At 44.4% G+C, this 22,399-nt stretch overlaps 2 protein-coding genes and 2 non-coding genes across 5 annotated transcripts; 2 read left to right on the forward strand and 2 right to left on the reverse strand.

Annotated features, from left to right (window-relative positions):
• Positions 1-8,875: 8,875 nt before the first annotated feature.
• Positions 8,876-8,948, forward strand: TRNAF-GAA. The gene has a single exon. It is a non-coding gene; the product is annotated as a tRNA-Phe (tRNA).
• Positions 8,949-12,126: 3,178 nt separating this feature from the next.
• Positions 12,127-12,199, forward strand: TRNAF-GAA. Its single transcript has one exon. It is a non-coding gene; the product is annotated as a tRNA-Phe (tRNA).
• A 1,430-nt stretch (positions 12,200-13,629) lies between these two features.
• Positions 13,630-17,176, reverse strand: LOC123407483 (tRNA pseudouridine synthase A). Its single transcript, XM_045100623.1, has 9 exons — positions 16,814-17,176; positions 16,602-16,719; positions 16,050-16,234; positions 15,776-15,921; positions 15,197-15,288; positions 14,753-14,997; positions 14,415-14,484; positions 14,168-14,230; positions 13,630-14,046 (listed from the first exon to the last, which is right to left on the reverse strand). The coding sequence occupies exons 1-9, from the start codon at positions 16,957-16,959 to the stop codon at positions 13,858-13,860; spliced, it is 1,254 nt and encodes a 417-aa protein (XP_044956558.1). The 5' UTR covers positions 16,960-17,176; the 3' UTR covers positions 13,630-13,857.
• Positions 17,177-17,529: 353 nt separating this feature from the next.
• LOC123407482 (probable serine/threonine-protein kinase PBL17) lies at positions 17,530-22,081 on the reverse strand. Of its 2 annotated transcripts, XM_045100621.1 has the most exons (7): positions 21,721-21,784; positions 21,139-21,612; positions 20,202-20,521; positions 19,790-19,925; positions 19,124-19,260; positions 18,628-18,751; positions 17,530-18,502 (listed from the first exon to the last, which is right to left on the reverse strand). In XM_045100621.1, the coding sequence occupies exons 1-7, from the start codon at positions 21,767-21,769 to the stop codon at positions 17,835-17,837; spliced, it is 1,908 nt and encodes a 635-aa protein (XP_044956556.1). In that variant the 5' UTR covers positions 21,770-21,784; the 3' UTR covers positions 17,530-17,834. The 2 variants fall into 2 exon arrangements, with proteins under 2 accessions (XP_044956556.1, XP_044956557.1); XM_045100622.1 differs by lacking the exon at positions 21,139-21,612 and having other exon boundaries at positions 21,721-22,081.
• Positions 22,082-22,399: the final 318 nt, after the last annotated feature.

The raw sequence follows: 22,399 nt of genomic DNA on the forward strand, positions 1-22,399 counted from the left end.
AATGTTGTGGCAGATGCATTGAGCGGGAAGGCATATTGCAACAGTCTGATTCTGCAACCTCTCCAGCCGGGTCTTTCTGAGTCTTTCAGGAAGCTCAATCTTCAGCTAGTCCCTCAGGGTTTTCTTGCGAACCTTCAGATCTCTCCTACCTTGGAAGATCAGGTCAGAGCAGCTCAGCTACTTGACGCTATGGTGAAAAAGGTCAAGATTGGCGTGGGAAAGAGTCTCCCCAAGTATAAGTGTTTCAATGTTGATGCCAGGGACACGTTGTTTTTCGAGGATCGCCTTGTCGTCCCGAAAGGTGATCTCAGGAAGGTGATCATGGAAGAAGCTCATAACTCTCTGCTCTCTATTCATCCTGGAAGCTCCAAAATGTACCATGACTTGAAGCGGACATTCTGGTGGACTCGTATGAAACGTGAAATTGCACAGTTCGTAAACGAGTGTGACGTATGTCGAAGAGTGAAAGCAGAACATCAACGCCCAGCAGGCCTCTTGTAGCCTTTGCCGATTCCCGAGTGGAAGTTTGATCACATTGAGATGGATTTCGTCACCGGGTTTCCGAAGTCCAAGAAGGGCAATGATGCTATCTTCGTCGTCATCGACAAATTGAGTAAAGTGGCTCATTTCCTTCCAGTCAAGGAGTCCATTTCAGCAGCTCAGTTGGCAGAGTTGTACACCTCCAGGATTGTCTCTTTGCACGGTGTACCCATGATGATCTCTTCAGATCGCGGAAGTATCTTCACTTCCAAGTTCTAGGACTCCTTTCAGTCTGCTATGGGCACGAAGATCCGCTTCAGCACAGCATTCCACCCTCAGACTAGTGGTGAAGTGGAGAGAGTGAATCAAGTTCTTGAGGATGTGCTGAGAGCCTGTGTTATCTCTTTTGGCATGAAGTGGGAAGATTGTCTGCCTTTCGCGGAGTTCTCGTATAACAATAGTTATCAAGCTAGTTCTGGCAAGGCTCCGTTTGAAATTCTCTATGGCAGGAAGTGTCGTACTCCGCTCAACTGGTCCCAGACAGGCGAGCGTCAGATCCTTGGCAATGATATGACAGAAGAAGTTGAGGAGATGTGTCGGATCATTCGCGACAACCTCAGAGCAGCTCAGTCCCGTCAGAAGAGCTATTACGATAGCAAGCACCGTGACATGTCCTATGAGCTTGATGACTTTGTCTATCTCAAGCTGTCGCCTATGAAGGGTATGCAGCGCTTTGGCATCAAAGGCAAGCTTGCGCCTCGTTTCATTGGTCCATTCAGAGTGGTTGGCAAGAGGGGCGACCTTGCGTACCAGCTCGAGCTTCCTTCAACCTTTGCAAATGTCCATGATGTGTTCCATGTTTCTTAGCTTCGGAGGTGTTTCAAGACCCCCGAGCGCACTGTGCATCTTCAATATATCGACCTTCAGCCTGACCTTTCTTATCGTGAGCATCCAATTGCGGTTCTCGAAGCGACTGAGTGCAAGACCCGTAACAAGACTTTCAAATTTCTCAAAGTGCAGTGGTCTCACCATTCCGATAAAGAGGCTACGTGGGAACGCGAGGATCACCTCCGTTCTGAATTTCCCGATTTCTTTCAGTCTTAGATCTCGAGGGTGAGATCTTCTTTGTAGTGTGGGAGAGTTTGTAGTGCCCCAGATGTAATCCTTCCCTATTTGGAACCTTCTCAATGTGGGTCCAATTTGTCATTGACATGAGATTATGTGCATGTGATATTTCATGTAATGCTTCCCTTGTTTTGTTTTGTTTTGCATGCATGCATTCATTCCATCCCATTCATCCTTGCCTTTGTATTGTTGTGCTTGTTCTCCATGTGTGGTTGTGGTGTGATGAATATGACATGTGTTGTTAGTGCATGTGAGTGATGGAGTGGTGCAATTGCTAGTAGGAACTATGTAGTTTGCATAGGCTTCAAACCCTCTCCCTCTTTTCATCTCAAGCCCAATTTTTAACTTGTTCCTTCCTTGTTTAAAAAAGTCCATGTTTTAGTATATTTTGTGGTGATTGTGGAGGTAGGTATTTGTTGTTTTAAACTTTGTTTGAGAGGTGATATATATTCACAAAACAGTGGTATAAATACTGTCTTTGTAAATATTTGCTTGCCACTAAAATCCCTTTTCTGTTTTATTAAAATAGGTCTTATTTTTCTATCTCCAGGAATGTGCTTGTGATATTTTTATCACTTGTATATTTCCTTGTGCATTTCTTCTTCTCTTTTTTTCTGTAAATAGGATATCTAAGGGAATTCTTTTCCCTTATCTGCCGCAACATGTGGGCTCCCTCCCACTTTGCTGGCCCATCTAACCCCCCTCCTTCGCGCCAGGAGCCCACGCCCGCGGCCTCCTTCCCTCCTTCTGACGCCGTTTCCTCCCCGCGCGAGCTGCCCGTCAGGCGCCAGAGAGAACACGCGCGACGCCGTGAGGTCTCACGGACGTCGAGGTTCCCCCTTTTAAACGCGTTGGCGTCCGTGCCCTCTTCCCCTCATCTAGGGTTCCTCCTTCTCTCCCATCTCGCGCCGCCACCATCTCTTTCCCCATCTCTCTCCCCCTCTCCTCTGTCAGGTAAGTCCCTGGTAGGAGCAGCAGAGAGAGGTAGAAGGCCACCGCCGGCATCCGCCGCGCCCCCGTCTCCGTTCGCCGCCGTCGCCATGTCCGGGAGCTCGGGGTGGTTCCCCGCGATCCATTCCCGGTGCTAGGAGCCCCGGGGATCGACCACACCGACGGCCCCGAGCTCACCAAGGTCGTGCTCCTGGTGTTCTGCTTCTCCTTCTTCTTCGGTTCTGCACAGCGACGTCTTCGACTTCTTCTTCCCCTCCGGCCGGCCTCCTCCTTCAGATCGGCCCCTCTTCCTCCCAAGGTGAGACCTAGCACCTCCCCTTCCTTCTTCCCTCCTAGATCGGTCGGATCCGAGGAAAACCTGTCGCCGTGTTCCCTCTGTTGTAGTTCGTCAGTACTGCAGCTGATGTTGGTGCAGTGGGGTGGCGATCCCGTGGTGTGTAGAAGTAGTAGTAGCTGATGTAGCAGCGGTAGATGTAGTTCTTTCAGGCGCAGCAGCAGCAACAGTCTTGTTGTCGTGCAGAGCATGCCGACCCCCCCCCCCCCTGTCGCCATGATCTCTGCCGAGCAGAGTACTTGCAGGTGCTCCGCTGTCGTGTGATGATGTGTGTGTGCGTGCTTCTTGCTAGGTGATGTAGTGGATGTGTGTGTGTTGGGAAGAGGGGTTCCTCCCCCTCTTAGTGCCTCGTTGCATGTGGTGGTGGCTCCTTCGGTGGTGCAGCAGCAGTAGCAGCACGACGAGGCGCCGGCGCTCCTTCTCTGCCGCCGGCGCGTCTGTCAGTTATCGTGTTCGCGTCTGTCAGCAGGAGTAGTATATCTTGTTCGCGTGCCCTCCTCTGTTCAAGCATCGTAGCGTAGCCCAGTGGTGTGAAGGTGGTGTGTTGTGCACATACATGGTGATGTGCATGTGTGTGTGTGTATGTGTGCACATGGTGATGTGCATGTGCGTGCAAGTATCATGTTGTGTGTGCACCTTGTGAGTGATTGGCACCATGAGATGATGCACAAGTAGATGCATGTGCTAGTATAATCTTGTGCTTGCAAGCATAGTGGAGTGCATGTGTGTGTTGCTTCCAAGTTTACTTGTTTAGTCGATTTTACCTTCATGTTATACTTTGGTTCAAGTGTTTGTGAAGTGTGTGTGATGACTAGAGTTTCATATGTAAGTGCATCTTATGGGGGTTATGATGTGTGTATGGTGGCCATGTGATGCAAGCTATGATTAGCATGTGTAGGTATGTGATTTGATCTTGAGCAAGATGTACTTGTGGGTGATGTGGAGTAGATGTGTGTGTGAGAAGCAATCCACCTTGGCAAGCAAAGCCATGCACCTCCACATGTCCATATGTGAGAGGGCATGGTATATTGTTTGTGTGGGAAGCTTAGTAGTAGGGTTTGTGAAGTTGATGTGCATGACACAAACATGGGGTTCAAACCCCCATGTCACTTTGTCATTGTGCACATGAGCTCAACCTTTGTAGTTGATGTTTTAGTAGGACCTACATGAAATGATGCCCATTCCCTACGCATGATTTGGAGTAGTTCTCTCTCCCTTAATTTTGTGGTCACTTGTTCCAAGTAGATGCCCACATTTTATATATGATATTAGGGTAGAAACTCCCAAGGAATCCAGTGGTGAAGTTACTTTTGCCATTGGTATACTTTATGGAGTGGACATATTCAAATTTGTTGCAAGTTTGATCTTGGTTTCCATGGAATAGGTGGAGCCCAAGGGCATGTGTTTTTGTGTGATAGAAGTAGGGGTTTTGCTCTACACCATAGTGGTGTCATTTATCAATTGGTGTTATTTGCATGCAAACTATGCCTAGACAAAGTGGGCTTGTGGCTGAAAAAGTCCAGCTTAGTGAAATCTGGAATTTCACTAAGTCTAGAATTCTGGAAACATTTTCTTCTCCTATAGATTAGGATGTGCTGGTCATTGTGTTGTGAACTAGCCTTAGTTCAGTGCTAGGATTTTGGAGCTAATGTGTTTGTGAAGCTCCCTGTCAAATTTCATCTCATTTGGATTCCAGTAGATTGTGTTTTGATTGCTGTCAAAAAGCTTCAGAACAAAGACAGAAATTCAGGTGCAGGAATTTTCACTGTCCCTGAGATCTGATGGTTTTGGGAAAGTTTGTGGCCTTGTATCTTCTAGAGTTTAATTCCTTTTGCTGTGATTCTTGCTGTTGCTTGTAGTGTTCTTGGTGGACTACAGCCACATATATTATTTTTCATATTTGGAGGTCTGTAGCTATGTTGCATGTAGCTCCCAAAGAGCTAAGATTCAGATCATGACAGATTGAGTTGTATAGTCATTTTGATCATTGTGTGTGCTTAGTTGATGTTGTGGTGTCCTTCCTTGCTCAAATCCATTCATGTTGGGTTGTTACATGTCTTGGCAACCTGGGAATACCAGATTTGTGCCAATTGTGAGTGTAGTGTTGATTCTTCCACGTAGAGCTTCATATCTTGTTTCGTTGATTCCCGTTGATCCGTAGCTCCGTTTGCAATGTTCTTTATATGGTTTTGCATCATTTTCACGAGCCGCATCTGTTCATGCCATCCTCATTCATGTCAAAATAGCTTAGTATGTAGTTCTGTCCAGAAAATTGTAGTAGTTTCTTTTGCTTGTTCTAGTGATAGAAATAGTGGTGCATGCTCATTTTTCATCTCATGCATCATGTGATTGTTGCATCTTGTGGTGCTGCTATTCATTAGTTGTTATTCTTATGTTGGGTAGCACCAGGCTCGGAGAACGAATACGTGGAGTCAGGAGAGTACGTGCAGGACGAACCAGAACCATTCCAAGCTGAGGATATCAGAGGCAAGATGATATGACCTTGATTCCATATCTAGACTTGTTATGCTAGTTTCGTTTCCATGTCATATTGCTCGCTGCCTACCACTGAATTAAATTGCCTCTTGTTATGCCATGAACCCAAACACTGATCCTTCCTAGCAAAACTTGGATGGCTAAGTAGGCTTGCTCAGCTACTAATGTTAGCATTGCTAGTTGCAGGTGCTTTGACTCATGTGATAACATGAGCTTGATATCATTATCTTAAATTCTGTTATTTAATTAATGCACCTATATACTTGGTAAATGACGGAAGGCCTAGCCTTTTGCCGGGTGCTTTGTTCCGTTATTGCCGCCTTAGATACCGGTTACCGGTGTTTGATTCCATAATGATCGCTCCTAACACGTTCGGGGTTGTTATGGGGACCCCCTCGATAAATCGCGTAGTGCTAAGGCTTGTCCGGCAGGACCCAACATTGGTTTTATTTGCTAACCACCTAATAACCTGCATAGGGAATAGCTACCCCGAGGAATTTAATCAACAACCCGGGTCAGTGCTCCTCATGAGTGTTGGTCCAACCACCTAGCAGTCGGCAAGACCACCCCAGGGAAACTTGAGGTTTGGTCCTTGTCCACTTTGCATAGACGGTGTTGTCCTAAGACTGAGATACGCGGCTCTTATCGGGTCGTCGACACACCGGGAGGTCCTGCTAGCCATGCCTTACCTTAGCAGTATATCTTGCGTATAGGAATCCCAGTGAAGCTTTGGTTTCCCCCAGAGTTGAGGTTTTCCTCTAAGGAATCCGACGAGATCAAGAGATTCGTGATAGAGGATGCCTTTGCGGCCTGTGTACGTTTGTGATGGACTAATTGGAGCACCCCTGCAGGGTTTAATCTTTCGGAAAGTCGTGCCCGCGGTTATGTGGCAACTTGGAATATTTTGTTAACATCCGGTATTAGATCACTCAAACAAAAGCTAATAAAATTGTCAACTGTGTGCATAACCGTGACTGCCCCCTCGAAGGTCTCTCTTCGATCGGGAACACGGTGGGGTTATGAATGCCATAGGTAGGTGTTCAGGATCACTTAGTGATCAAGTATTCCCGACCGCTAGTGTAGACCACCTTCACAATTACTTCGCGTAAGTTAGCCACTTAATCAAGCTTAGGATGCTGCAGCCTTATACACTTCACCCTTACCCTACCTAATAACATGACTAGTTCTAGCACCAAGGTCTTAGATTGCTGAGTCCCCGTGGCTCACGGATTCCTCCGAAACTCCCAACAGGTACAGGTACCCCAGAGACAGATGATCCCGACGGCACCCAGCTGGCGTGGCAGTACGACGAGGAGACAGACCGCCTCTACGTGAACTATCCAGAGGACTGAGGCGTGGTCGTGATCGTGGGCCTGCAGGCAGGGTAGTATAGCATTTTCATGTTCTGTAGTCCGTAGCGGAACTACCTTGATTGTATCTGTGATGTACTCTGAGTTATTAATAAGAAGACAGTTGAATCCCGAATTGTCTACTTTTATTATTATTTGTGCTATGTTACTTGCTTGCGAAACGCTTAGATGCGCTTCTTTCCTATTCGGGGGCCTCGACCCCAGATCGGAAAGGACCGCATCTTGGTCGTTACAAGTTTGGTAATCAGAGCCTTACGACCATAGGAGCCTTTGTGTGATCGTATTTGGTCGAGTCGAGTCTAGAAAATGTTTTGAGTCTTAGTTATATCGGAGAGTATGACTCTTTTTTCTCCTCTTCTATGCTCTGATGAGGTTCCCGTCTTAGGAAATCTTTAACTCTACTCCTTTTCTCGCTCAAAAAAATTTTAGGATCACGCGGGTATTTGTGAAATCTATATGATTTCGATGTGACGGAATCTTGTCCTGGTGCCTCCTATCTGCTCTAAGTATCAGGGGAGTTGAGCTCCAGGGATTATCGCGCACATCGCCAACATTCAGATTTTTGAGTATCTAATAACGGAGGGTGTTCGTTATTGCTTCAATACTGGTAGTGGTGAGATAACCCCGATGTCCCCAGTACTGGTGTAGATTGTTCGGGGGTATTACCGCACTTGGTATCATTGTGATCACGAGGATCTGTTGTAGATGAAGGTCCGAGATGCTGGTCGTGTGTTGAAGGATGTGATACAGGTGTGCGGTCATGTTGTTCATGACGTTTGTGACCCGTCGTGGCACACGGCATGGTACATGTACTGGACTGGATGCACAGACGTTTGTACCAAGAGGGAACGCTCCTGTGGCTCGACGAGGACGTCGGTTCCTCTGAGTGGTGGTGTATGTGATAGCCTGGCTTATTAGGGATGATAGACTACTCATATCAATAAGGAATTCCTTCTTTTCCGGGAGCCCGATCCCGGGTGCGCATGAGTGAGGACAAAGTGCGTAGAAAAGACTAGTATTGATATGTGGGGCCAGTCTAGATCCCGCCAGGAGTAACGACCGCCGGCGGGTGTGTCCGGGGCGTTACATTTAGGCCGCTGTCGTTGTTGCCTTCTTAAAGCTTCCTCTCGCGAATTTCAAAGTCGCCGCCTCATCGATCGATCCGTTCCTTTTCGATTAACTTTGGTTCCTACTCCTAATTCTGAATTTCCTAGTTAACTATTGACAGGGATCGTTACTTCGTTAGAGATCGGTATTTACCTCCTCGGTTAAAGATCATAGTGTAGCAGTTCAACCGGACATGATCCAAAATTAGGTGAGTTAAACAGTTTGTCTAATATCCAGACATTGATGCGTGATCTCCAATTAATATATACTACTTTATAATTTTGTTTTATTTTATTCATCTTTTTTTATCTTGTGTTTTAATAATACAGATTTGTGTCATTATGAAAAACAATAGTCTGGTTGCTATAATTGCACGTTAACTCATTTTTTAATGAGATAGGGCTCTATTTTTAATTTCGCACAGGGCCTCGGATTTTGCCGGCCCGGCCCTGGGGATGAGAGCGAGTTGGAGCGCGACATTCTCGGGATAGTTTTCTTTTTCTTGCGGGTGATTCTTGGGCTAGTTCTTGGTGGTTGATGCTGCAAAGCCTTTAGTTTCCTCCAGAAGAAATTTTGGAGGTTGATTAAAAATTGTTATTGAGGAAATGGGACCATTCTGTAGTATGTACTACTACTACTGCCTAAATCGACTGTGTTCTTACAATTGTTCCACACATCATAGGTTTCCTTTCGACATGTAAAAAAATTTGTCAAGTATGTATAAATAAATAGTACTTCCTTCGTTTCGAAATAAATGACTTAAAGATGACTCATTTTTATACTAACTTTAGTATAAAATAGAGTCATTTATTTTAGAACGAAGAGAGTATTTGTCGACAAGTTATGCTAAGGTTCCAAGGGATGCGTAATACTACTGTCGTACACTAACTGATCGCTGCTACGTGCAGATTCTGGCGCCTGCATGAGTAACAAAATGTGAAGGCTGTTAATATAAAGGCAAATATGAAGTTATAGTATACTACAAATATAAAACTAACGAAAAATACATAAAGCGGGGATAGCTCAGTTGGGAGAGCGTCAGACTGAAGATCTGAAGGTCGCGTGTTCGATCCACGCTCACCGCATTACCTTTTATTCCTCCATTATCTTGTCATTTTGTTTTTTCAATGTTCTTTTCACATTATTTGCTGGATTTTCAAATATATTTGGAAGAATTATTCACATTCGGAGTATGTCAAAAGTTCAACCATGGGCTGCCGTTTTGTGTGAGATTTGATTCAACATACATCACAAACGCATCATCCTTTTCTCCCTCCATTATCTTGTCATTTTCTTTTTTGACTCCCTAATCTTGTCATTTTGTTTTTTCAATGTTCTTTTCACATTATTTGCTGGATTTTCAAATATATTTGGAAGAATTATTCACATTCGGAGTATGTCAAAAGTTCAACCATGGGCTGCCGTTTTGTGTGAGATTTGATTCAACATACATCACAAACGCATCATCCTTTTCTCCCTCCATTATCTTGTCATTTTCTTTTTTGACTCCCTAATCTTGTCATTTTGTTTTTTCAATGTTCTTTTCACATTATTTGCTGGATTTTCAAATATCATCCTTTTCTCCCTTCATTATCTTGTCATATTTTTCAGACTCCCTAATCTTCAGTTCTCATTATTTGCTGGAATTTCAAATATATTTGGAAGAATTATTCACATACTTCCTTCGTCCGAAATTACTTGTCGCATAAATATATAAAAATAAGTGTATCTAAAACTAAAATACATCTAGATACATCCATTCCTACGACAAGTATTTCTAAACGGAGGAAGTATGTCAAAAGTTGAACCATGGGCTGCCGTTTTGTGTGAGATTTGATTCAGCATACATCACAAATATTGTCAATTTTGAAGTCAACAAGAGGGTTTAACTTCAACGTGATATTGGTGTAATCTTGAGGAGATATTGACTAGGATGTTTGCGTTGCAAAAATAGGTGCATACACTAATAGATAATAACCCCCTCCCTACCCACCCCACCCCCACCCCACACAAATATATATTAGATTTTATTCATTTAATTTTCAAACATATTATGTTTGAGAATGTATTCAAACAATACTTCCAAACACCTCAATCGTCATTAAACATGAGAGTCATTACAGTTTGGACTCAAGATACACCTCAATCGTCTATCTTCCTGTGCGATACCAAGACGAAGAATCACATGAAGGACATCGTGAAGACAGATCTTGGCCTTGGAGAAAAGGCTCTACTCCATTTGGGATCCTTAGGGTTGTACCCAACAAAAAAAAGTAGCTGTTATTTCGCCGTTATAACACGGTTATAGAGTATTAGGAAATGAGACACTACCTTTTGGCAAATTCGACCGCTACGATGCTAATCATGTGATTAGCACGGTGCGCTCGCTATAACATTGTAACTTGTAACGCTATAACATACACATGATGCGAAAGTATGAAAACCACAATTTAGCAGGCCTAAAAGTCCAAACCACCACTCGACCACACCCGTCTCACTCTGACACGGCAAGGAACCAACCCTAATTCTCCTCCCTAGTTTATGGTTTAACTAAGTAACTATGCATATTTTCATGTAGCTGAGTTGTCGGGCCACAAGTTTGTTCTGAATTTTTAATTGTACACATATGAAAAACAGTATATTTTGCTTCTTCCTTCTCTTCGTACTGAGTAGTTTGTGTTATGCTCGGTACTGAACTGAAGCTTATGTTTATACTTTGTCCTCCCTGTAATTATACTATGTACAGAACTTAAACTTGTGTTATCTATTGTGCCACAAGTAATAAGTAACAAGTAACAAGTTTGACTCTTTCTTTTCTTTGTAATTATACGTTGTATTGAACTCAAGTTTTTTTTAGAAAAGGAGGCATAGCCCCGGCCTTTGCATCGAGGGATGCATGCAGTCATATATTAAAATAAAAATCAGGTCTCAACAAAGTACATCAAGGTGTCGCAAATAGTAAAATAAAAAGATACAAGGAGTCTGACATGCCCCAGCCGGAAAGGATAATAGGCTTAGATGACTAAACACCTATCATATTAATATGTCGTCATCCAAATCGGTTGAAGATACCCTGAGCTACCATCTCCCATTGGACACACCCAGTAACCAAAGGTTCCCTGGCTCCCGCGGGAGTGAGTAACGACCACATGCGGATCAAGGCAGTAGCCATGAAGATAACCTGCAAAAAATGAATATCGCGTTGTCTGTTAAACACTAAGTCATTTCTGCAATTTCATACAGCCCAAAATAGTGCACATGATCCAACACGAATAAGTTTAGCAGTTTGAACATCAACCCGCTCTAACCACGTCCCAAATAACGTGTTTATACTATTAGGTGGACTAATGTTGAAAGTAATGTGCAACGAGCGCCATAAAAGTTGAGCCATGGGACAATCGAGAAAGAGGTGCTTAATAGTTTCTTTATCCTGACAGAAGTTGCATTTCACTTTCCGACCTCTGCACCAACTAGGGATGCATACAGCCATTTTAGTATGAGTACCAAGATAAACATGGTCCTCAGAATTTTTTAAATGAGTAGCAAGATTATTTTTTTATGAGTGGTTTCACCACACGTCAAACTTGATCCTCAATAATTGAAGGAAAACTCCATGTGCATGTACAACCCCTGAGCCAAGGCTCTCTTTGCAAATTGAACTGAAATTTGTGTTATCTATTGTGCCACGATAGGATAAACATGCATTCCTTTTTTGCCTTGGATTTGGCCATTGTGCATGTATTGTCCATGGAAAAGATGTAGTTGCTGAAATATTTTATTTATTGATATATTTGGAATTTTTATTTATTTTAAAACAAAGAGAGTGGGTTTTTATTCCTGTGGAGAATTATCATTTTTTTATAGCCTCTAAACAGTATTTCTGTGCTTTATCATTGACACTGTCGTGAGTTAATACACTGTAATATTTTGTCTTTTATGTCCAGTGTTTCCCCCTCCTTCATATTTAAATCCTGGCTCTACTCTTGGTACTGCCTAAACCACTTGTGTTCTTACAATTGTTCCACACATAATAGATTTCCTTCTTTCATCATGTAAAAGAAAAGACATTGTCAAGTACGTACAAATAAATATATGTCGAGAAGTCTATGCTAAGGTTCCAAGGGATGCCTAATACCGATATAAATTGACTGATCGCTGCTACCTGGAGAATTTGGGGCCTGCATGAGCAACAAAATTTGAAGAACGTTGGTGTAAAGGAAACATGAAATGTTAAATAGTTGGAACTAACAAAAAATACATGGAGCGGGGATAGCTCAGTTGGGAGAGCGTCAGACTGAAGATCTGAAGGTCGCGTGTTCGATCCACGCTCACCGCATTACCTTTTATTCCTCCCTTATCCGGTAATTTTGTTTTTCTAATCTTCTTTTCACATAATTTGCTGGATTTTCAAATATGTTTGGAAGAATTATTCACATATCTTAAAAGTTCCACCATAGGCTGCCATTTTGTGTGAGATTTGATTCAGCATACATCACAAATATTGTCAATCTTGAAGTCGACGAGAGGGTTTAAATTCAACATGATATTGGTGTAATCTTGAGGAGATATTGACTAGGATGTTTTATTCTTCCAAACATATTTGAAAATCCAGCAAATTATGTGAAAAGAAGATTAGAAAAACAAAATTACCGGATAAGGGAGGAATAAAAGGTAATGCGGTGAGAGGGTTTAAATTCAACATGATATTGGTGTAATCTTGAGGAGATATTGACTAGGATGTTTTCGTTGCAAAATTAGGTGCATACACTAACAAATAATAACCCCCTCCCCACCCACCCCCATCCCCACCCCAACCCACACAAATATATATTACATTTTATTCACTTAATTTTCAAACACATATTCAAACAATACTTCCAAACGCCTCAAGCGTCATTAAACATGAGAGTCATTACAGTTTGGACTCAAGATACACATCAATTGTCAATCTTCCTATGCGATACCAAGACAAAGAATCACAGGAAGGACATCGTGAAGGTGGATCTTGGTCTTCAAGAAACGGGTCTAGTCCATTTGGGATCCTTAGAGCATCTACAACCGGACATAGCAAATATGACCTCCTAAACGTCCGCGGACGCATTTGGTCAGTGACCGGACGTGTCCTCTATTTCTCCGTCCATGCAGCCACACTTCTCATTTTTCTTCCTCATACGTCCGGTCACTTGCATGTGATTGGTGGAGAGGAAGAGAGAGAAAAAAAAAAGGAATGAATAAAGAAAAAGTAAAAGATTGTCTGAGGTGGGATCGCGTCCTACGTGACGGACTGACCGGGTGCGTCTGCGAGCCCTCGTATCCTCCTTATATTTGAGATGGATATGAGGGACCGTGGACAGTCCGAACATATAAAGAGTCCAGTTATATCACTTTTTTTCTTCTCTCTTCTGTCCGGTCACTGATCGGATTGGTTCGCGTGCGTATGAGTTGTTTGAGGCGTCCGGCTGTAGATGCTCTTAGGGTTGTACTGCGAGGTTGAAGATGAGATTTCTCATGAAGAGTTGGCAATATCAGCCAGCGAGCTCAATTTTTCACCCCTTGATTAGCAATATTCTTGTACTGCGATTATTTATACACAGTGGCATCACCATGCATGGTGCAATGCAAATACGTACCTCTGACAGATTCAGTGTTAATATGTTATATCCACGGGTGGACTTGAAACATCTCAGAGCAGGCGAAGCCACTTCCTGACAAAGGATGACCCTGCCAAATATGGATTGTCCCATGCCAGTATACATGACATTCTTCTTAATCAGAAATGTTTTATCTATGATTTCAGTGTCAAAAGATTCCCGGGCTGCACCTCCGGATGGCAATTCCGAACGGGTACATCAGAAATGAGAAGCATGTATAGGCTAAGCGTCGACATGTGAGGCACATAGGAGTAGGATCGGCGATCAGAACCGGAATGGTTTGATCTTCACTCATCGAACAATCAAGCATATTGTGCTTTTCGCTCTAGCATGTTGGAGAGTTTTAGTCAACAATGAAGCACCTCTGTTCGTCGAAATCTTCATAGCCAACGTCTACAAGGCAGAGGCCCTCCGCGGGTGCTGGAGGCGCCGTTGCGCGCCTGCAAGTGGCGTCCATCAGGTTCAGCAAGGCATCTTCGTCGGCTCCAGCAGCAGCCTCTCTGATGGTGGTGGCGACAAGCACCCTAACCATCTGTTCATCGCAAATCAGATCAGAATTCAGAGAGTGATTGAAAATAAATGGAACTACAATCACGACGCTTATTTTTGGAACGGGAGGGAGTAGGACTTATAGCAGTGTGCTGTATTATTACCTTGCGTAGGAATCTGTTCGCAACTAGCTCAATGCACATGACTGTCGCGCCTTCTTTGCAATTCTACAAATGTGAAAAACAAGAACCGATTTAAGTTTCAACTGAGATGATGTATGTGTGTATGCAACTATAAGGAGAAAATTCAGACCAAGGTAAATCCCAGCCAGCGAGGGTAGATAGTTCTCTTCCATTTGATAAATGCAATGTATGCATCAGGTAAAAACAAAAATGAGCATACTAGAATCACCTCATCAGCAGAATACAGTTTGGTCAATGCAGCTCGAGAATGGAACATAAAACACTCCGCAGCTGGGCCGCTGCAAAAACAGCAGTGCATCAAGTGAAGTGACTGATTAGTATATTGAGCTCGAGAACATCAATAAAATAAGAGACATGAAGATCATCTAAAAGGAACACATAATGCTCACGTCAGATAACAAGCACTAATGAAGAGTGACACACAAATTCAGGAAGGTCTCTTGTGAACAACCATGTCTGAATTAGGTGATAAAACCATCGCTAATCCACATGAGGGACCGTTTCTGTAGTTGAAAATCAAAGCATATTATGATGTATGAAACTTACTCGCTACGTGAAGCTTGGGTATCACGTGCAAATATTTTGTAAGATAGCATTTTTCCTTCTAGCTGCCTAATGATTTTGTCAACCTTGGCCACATCAAAGCTCCGAGATGCTTTGTATTCAGGATTCTCTAGTATCATAGAGGATAACTCGTCCCCTGATATTGGTTTAGCATCCTCATCAAGAGGAAATATATACAGGTATCTCCTCCATTTGGCTGAAAAATTAGGATGAAATTCACGTGAAACCTGCAAATTAGGGCATCCGTTAATATTTAGCATAACATCCTGTATGGTGGGCGTCAAGGTAATCTCACAACGTTCAAACACAAAAACAAAAAAATGCTCTGGTAGTCTCATACCAGAAAATAGCTACTAAACGAGGCTGGTCAATAACTCAATATCGAATACAATTGCTAGCATTCATATTACTAGCAAGGGGAAATACCTCTGACACAACCAAAGATTTGATTTTATCTGGTGCAGCCTCATTTATTGAGTCTTTTATATCGTCAGGCTGTATGTCCTTTCTCCACGTATCTAAGGCAACAGTAAGCATTTCACATCAGTTACCAGAAGTGGTGGATCAAGACTACTGAAGTAAATTTCACATATGCACACATGGACAAACTAACTTCAGTGAGTTTAGGCAACCAGTAAGTTCTGTCAAACCCAGTTACAAATACATGGCATGCATTGCTCGAGTGAAGTCAGCTGCGAAGGAACATTAAAACTGATTTGCACACAAATAATGTTCAGGCAATATTTTGTTTTTGACCAGAGTTGTAGTATGCTGTCACAGGTAAATATTTGCTAAAGTAGGTCAACGGGAAGCAAATAACTTCTATGATTTGCTCCTATCAATCGAGAACCACAGTTTAAAGTCAAGCATGCCGTAGTTCTAACAATAACTACCCATAAGCTTTCAGGCTCAAGACAAGTTGATATGCATCATAACAAGTTTATAGACATGATTAAAAGTAGAAAGAGGGAACACATCAGTATGTGTTCTCAAGTGTTAACTAACAAAATGAGCAGACTTGCTGAAGAGCAGTCACCCCTTTGTCAGTGCGCCCAGCAACAGTGGCACAGCCTTCTACCGGCAACGATCTCTCTTGAAGTTGTTTAGCTTTTCTCTCGTCGACAAATTGTCCAAGATGTTTTTCCACCAACCTGCAACCAATACAGAGTGAAATAAATAGCTTCAGTAGTTTTATTTCGACTTTGAAATATAAAGAAACTGAAGAGAAAAGGTTGAAGAAAACTGCAAAACAAACTCACGGAAATGAGGTTATTCTTACCCTTGAACGGTGTTGAGGGCAGGCTGCTTCTGCCAACCATCAAACGACCCCCCATGATACGAAAGAACAATCTTGAAGTTTGCTCTTTCCCACCTGCCTCCTCGGCCTTTGGAGGACTTAACAGACATTTGTTCTTCAGATGATGCTAAAGGCTCCTCTCCATTCGTATCACGAGTGTGATCTTTCTGCGGAAGGAAAATCTGATAGGCATTGGTAACCAGCATAAATCATCATATGCACTATTACGAGTGGTCTCAGAGTTTCTAGTCAGAACCGTGCCGCTTCTACATTAACAGTGGCAGGTTAATGCGAAACACTCAAGCGTTTGGCCAAGCAACCGATCTTGGAATTCCTTTTGGGTGATATTCAGTTGTTATTTTGTGTTAGCATAAGCACTACGTATGCTTAGTTTGGAAAAGAATCAGCATTTGTCAATCGAAATACAAAAAGAATTGCCACTGACATGAACACTTCTTCATCCATCCAATCGTCAACCAAACCATGGACTTCAGAATCTAAATTTGGTGCCAAATTCTAATGTTTTCCACGGACCTCGTCCTTCCGGAACAGCTCGGCGAGGCCCGCCGCCCCGGCGCCGGTGCGCACGAGCTCGGCGTAGAAGTCGACCACCCTGCTCCACGGCCGCGCGTACATGTACTCGTAGCTCTCCCTGCCCAGTCCCAGTCGGAACAAGTAAGCAAGCAAAGCCATACACCAGGCGCCATGGGAAGATGAGGCGAAGGGGGGAGGGGAGAGGAGGCCACCTGGCCGTCCACCGGAGGTGCTGGCACGCGTCGGTGTGGTTGTACTGCGCGTAGCCGTCCCGCTCCGCCGCCGTGGAGAACGCCACGGCCGGGGCGGCCTTCGCCGTCGGTGCCGCCGACATGAGGGGCCGGAACTTGGCGAGCATGTACGGGCCGGGCTCGGCGATGCAGATGGATTTGGGGATTAGGGCCCCAAGGGATTGCGGCGGCGGCGACGGTAGCGTGAACGGGGACAAGTGGTGGCTGCCGGCGCCGTGTGAGGATATGGGTGCGGCGGCGGCGGCGACCGGCTAAGTTGCCAGCAACTCACAGATCTCGGAGGAGTTCAGAAAGTTCAGTTAAGTTCAGGTTCAGAGTTGGTATATGAGCAGGATTCCTGACATCTCACTGTTTGAACTCATATCTGTAGCCTAATTTGAACTCATATTTGAAAACCGAATTCGTATTTGAAAATTGAACTGAGCACTTCGGCAAACACAACCCAATCATGACATCAAAACAGGAAACCGTCTGGATAACCTGAATTGGGAATCCCAACTCCACAACTCAAATTCACAGTTTTAGTTCCAGTTTGTCACCGAACCTTCCAAGTCTTCTTTACCATATTGGCCTTGTTCTTCAGCAGGACCTGTTCATGTTTACAAATTATTACAAAATGGAGAACAATCAAATATGTATGCAAACTAACTCGAACATAAATGGGTGAACGAACGACAAGACAAATCTCTCCATTTCCATTTTGGGTGTGGATCTTTCCCAGACAACTGTTTCGAGTTTACAGCACGAACACCATCATGGAACACACATTACATGCTTTCCCATGACGCCTCTCTCTCTACATACAATTCGCTAACCGCAAGAACAAGAACCCTAGCTTGGTAGTTCTGCCATCAGAAGAAAAACAAAAAACACCAGCTGACTGACTGACTGACTGATCGATCTTGACAACAAGATGGATGGCGACACGAGACGGACACGGGCAACGGAGGCTTGAGCCTCGTCAAAAAGTGCTGTTATTACTTTATATCTTGTACAGATCTTCGTCCACAGGAGGAGGATCATCCCTGCTGCTGTTTCTGGAAGGGGGCGATGCCAGGGTTTCCAGCCCCAACTGATGCCCGTCAGAGTCAGGCGAAGGGATGTACAGCTTGCACTCCAAAGGTGGCTCGCTCTTGCTCCTGCCATTTGCTGGCCGCGTCCTCCTGCTCTGGGGCACTGGCTTTCCGTTCGTCGGTGGCACGGCCACGGACACGGCATCAGTCTTTGCTGTTGGTTCTTGCTTCGCCTTCTCTGTCTCGACATGCTCAACAGGCTCCTTCGGGACCTCGTATAGCGTCACAGATCCGGTCATACAATTCTGCAGGAGTATGTCCTGGCATTCCGGCATGCTTTGAACCTCCTCAAAGGTTTCGACAACCTGGCTCATAGTAGGACGCCCTTTAGGGTTCTGGCTCAAGCATCGATAGCAAAGGCTGGCCACTTCAATGGCAGCCTTTGTGGAGTATTGACCTTCCATTCTAGGATCAATGATTCTGAAGAGCTTCCGGTTGTGGACAAGGAGGGGGCGTGCCCACTCAACTAGGTTATGCTCACGGCTCGGCCGACTCTTGTCCACAGCCCTCCTCCCAATAATCATCTCAAGAAGCACAACACCAAAGCCATAAACATCGCTCCGTGCTGTCAAATGGCCTGTAAGAATACAAATGGTTGGATTAAGACATGAAATTGTTCATAAAATGCACTGTGTATTCATTCTTGAAATCACACATATAATATATTCACTAAAGTTTCCTTCTGGCAGAGGATTGGCTCACCAGTCATCACATATTCAGGAGCTGCATAGCCATAGGTTCCCATGACTCGAGTTGAGACATGGGTTTGGTCTCCACTAGGTCCGGTTCTTGCTAGGCCAAAGTCTGAAAGCTTAGCATTATAATCCTGTAAGGATAACACAGAGTGAGACTGAGACACTATTCTTCAAAACATAACATCATGTGTCATGAAGTCCCTTGAATTTCTACAATAAAAATGAGGATACAGTTGATGAGACGTCATCTACTTCTAAATGATGGTGTCATGTCAGGCAGAACTGCAGAAGCATTGTGGAGCAACAAGCGTAAAACATATGATCATTTGGCTGTTCATTTGGCATTAATACAGAGTTACACATCTGGATATTAACATTAACAAATCTTCATAAACGAAGATATGTTTTGCCATAAGACACTCAGCTGGGAACACAAAAAAGCTTGATATATCAACGGGCATCACACTGGTTGAATTGGACAATATCAAAGGTGAAATACGAACCGCGTCTAGCAAGATGTTTGATGTCTTGAAATCCCTATAGATGATGGATCTCTCAGCTCCGTGGAGATACTCAAGCCCCCTTGCTGCACCGAGCGCAATCTTCATGCGAGTTGACCATGGCATATTAAGGCAAACCCCTGTTATTTACAGCCAAGAAGATATAATCAATGAAATGTTCCATTTAATGGAAAATATGCCTATAACTAATGTTAACATATACTAACATAGTTCACATTTTTTTATGCTGAATTAAACATGTTCGCTCGATATATTAATCAATGAGGAAGCAAAGCTAGATTCAGAACCTAGCAGGCAAACATTTTTTTACTGTGTTGGTGGATGGTAATTATTGTTTAACTGACAGTCTGACAAGTTGCCATGTGTATGCAGATGGTAGATCATACTATGCTATCACGAACCAACTGAACAATTCAGATCACGTGCATAGTTGTCACCTGACAAACTTGACAAATGCAGCAGGTTACTTGAAAGCAGACACTACTACTCATTACCAATCATGGTTTGAAAATGTTGACTGCCTATTCTAAAACCAAACTGTGTTCAAAACTAATATTTAATTGTAGTAAATGGGCGCAGGTAATGCTACAAACGACAGCTAATAAAGAGCACGGGAGTGGATTTTCAAGAAGGTGAGTTAGAGCTTACGTCGAAAAAGGTGCTTCTCAAGACTGCCACAAGCCATGTACTCATAGACAAGTAACCTATGTGAACCCTCGCAGCAATAGCCAATCAGTTCAACTAGATTTGGATGACTAAGTTGCCCAAGATAATTGACTTCTGCCTGGAACCACAACAGAGAACCATTAAACAATGACAAGTGTAGTGTAACAGTCATTCACCCACCTATGGTCAACTATAGTAGTATGTTCTTTACTTCAACCTATTAAATTTCATTTTCATTTAAATTTAAAAGATATATAAAAAAGATAACTTATGATCGGAAGAATTCAGTCAGCTACGAAAGGTTCATGAAGATTTCACATAATGTAGAAACTAACATGACTTCTTAATGTATATACCAAGATTCAGAAAAATGTAAGGAAGAAAGGAGACTTACCAACCATTCCTTGTCTCCCTGAAAGCCCTCTGGGTTTAGTTCTTTCACAGCAACCTGTGTGGATTTAAAACCTATTCTAACATTTTCATCAATGACACCTTTGTAAACAACTCCAAACCCACCCTCTCCAAGAATTTGATCAGGCCGAAAGTTCTTTGTGGCTGCTCGCAGTTCGTTGTATGTGAAGATATTAACATTCCCATATCCTTCTGTTTGCAGGTCCTCGACATCTTTCGGAGGAGCAAGAACACTTGAAATAGCTTTAGAATCAGATTTGCACTTCCTCAACCCATCAGGTCCACCAGCTTCAGCCGAAGTGCCTGTCATTGTGTTGTGTACAGTACTTAGGAGCATAACTTGAGTGCACCAAAACAAAGGGTATGGAGATGCCAATGAACTCAAAGAGGCAAGGACTGCATGGATTGGTGGGGGCAGAGAATCAAAGATAATGCACAAATGCCATTCCACCGAAACCCCTAGCTGGCTGCACCACATTATTTTGTAAGCTATGCTGACCAGAACGTTATATTTTTATCAGCAAGCTTGTGAACAATTGCATGAAACTAAAAATGCATTCTTAGAAGAACAGAGACAAAAAACTTGATGACTATCCATATCGAAAATACAATGCACGGGCAGACCTACAATGATGAAAGTCATCCACAGATCATGTCCAAGTTCACTCAACAGCAATAGTGCTCAACAGGTCCTGAATGTGGAGCTAAGGGCTTGACATGGACAGGGAATTGCCTCCATCTCAAGAATAGTTCTAAAAGAGCATTGGCGTGCATATGTCCAAGGCCGGGCGGAATATGCCATCTCTTTAATTCCCCTTCCCTATGGGGCAAAGCAGCTCCTATGCAAATTCTCAAACATCAGCATGGAACATCTCGCTTTATGCCTGACTATCAGCAAGGAGAGATGACTTTATACTCACGCCGAAGAGTGCCTGAAACCACGCCTGGCATTATAAGAGTACTCAAATTTCGCCTCGGCGGTTTGCAGGCTCTGTCATCAATAAAAGTTAGCCTAAGCAGAGTTTTCATTGCACCACAAACCGCTACTCCCATGGATATTGGCTTTCGGGCTGCAGCTACATCGGCAGCCACCATCAGCATATCACTAGAGCACGCCTTCCATGCAAGCTCAGTCATAAGACTCGAAATAGAGGACACTGGTACCCAAGGCCAACAAAAATCCAGCGCTAAATATAGTGCGGCCGGCATTCTCCACCGCTCGTTACAGGAGCTCACAGGCACAGGGACAGTAGCATCACGCCGGCTCCCAAGAAACAACATGGTCTGCCTGCCTGCATGCCTGCGGCCGCGCCCAAAACAAAGCAAGATAATCCCCCAAATCCACGCTTCCGGGCTGGAATTGGGCAGAACCCAGCCGCCACCGACCCGCACGCCTACTCCAGCAAGCAAAGCAAAGCAAACCCATCCGGGGGAAAGAGGTAAGCTGCGCGCGCATGGGTGGGGCACAGAGAGAGAGAGAGAGAGAGAGAGCGGTAACGAACCTGTCCTGCTCTGGAGCCGCTGCTCCTCGAGCGAGAAGCATCCCCCCATGGGAGGCCGCCCCGGGATCGCCGCGCGCCAACTTCCCCCCGGCCCCTCCCCCTACTCCCGCCTCCCCATCTCCGCCCTCCGGCCAGATCCGCGCCGCGCCAGCCGGCCTGGGAATTTCCCGCCCCCGCTCCCGCCGCAGTCGCCCGCGCGCGCCGTTCCAGGCCGCCGGAGCGAGGTGGGGTGGGGTGGGAGGGCGGCGCGAATCCGTCCGTCCGTCGCCGAAATTCGCGGCGCGGCCTTTTCGACTGGCAGCGGCAGCTTTTTCTTTCCTCTCCTCTTTTTTCTCGGGGCGTGGGGTTGGAAGGACGGACGGACGGATGGAAGCAAGGGGAAAAGAGGCGCCGGGTTAGCTGTGCCAGAGAGAGGGAGAGGGAGGGGGAGGGAGGCGAAGGAAGCTGCTGCGCTTTCGGACTGATATACTAATAAATAAACCGCCGCTGCGCTGCAACGACAACGCGCAGCGATTGGGGGGGTTTGTTTTCTTTTCTTTGCCTTGCCTTGCCTTGCTTTGTGTATGGTTGATTGTGGTTAGTGCACATGATTAGAGAGAGAGAGAGAGGCTATTGGACAGTGACAGTGGGTTATTAGGGGCTGTTTGGTTCCTAGCCACGCCTTGTCATGACTTACCTT

Source organism: Hordeum vulgare, chromosome 7H (assembly GCF_904849725.1).
Source record: "Hordeum vulgare subsp. vulgare chromosome 7H, MorexV3_pseudomolecules_assembly, whole genome shotgun sequence".
Lineage (NCBI taxonomy): Eukaryota > Viridiplantae > Streptophyta > Magnoliopsida > Poales > Poaceae > Hordeum > Hordeum vulgare.

What these genes read in the sequence shown, in the direction of transcription:
- LOC123407483 (XM_045100623.1), bottom strand. Translation starts at nt 16,959, where the DNA reads ATGCTCGCCAAGTTCCGGCCCCTCATGTCGGCGGCACCGACGGCGAAG. An exon ending in CACCTCCGGTGGACGGCCAG is followed by an intron (nt 16,720 to 16,813) that starts GTGGCCTCCTCT and finishes GGGACTGGGCAG; the next exon opens with GGAGAGCTACGAGTACATGT. An exon ending in CGAACAGATTCCTACGCAAG is followed by an intron (nt 14,047 to 14,167) that starts GTAATAATACAG and finishes TGCGATGAACAG; the next exon opens with ATGGTTAGGGTGCTTGTCGC.
- LOC123407482 (XM_045100621.1), bottom strand. Translation starts at nt 21,769, where the DNA reads ATGGGGGGATGCTTCTCGCTCGAGGAGCAGCGGCTCCAGAGCAGGACA. An exon ending in TGAGAAGCACCTTTTTCGAC is followed by an intron (nt 19,261 to 19,789) that starts GTAAGCTCTAAC and finishes TGTAAATAACAG; the next exon opens with GGGTTTGCCTTAATATGCCA. An exon ending in CAAACATCTTGCTAGACGCG is followed by an intron (nt 18,752 to 19,123) that starts GTTCGTATTTCA and finishes TTATCCTTACAG; the next exon opens with GATTATAATGCTAAGCTTTC.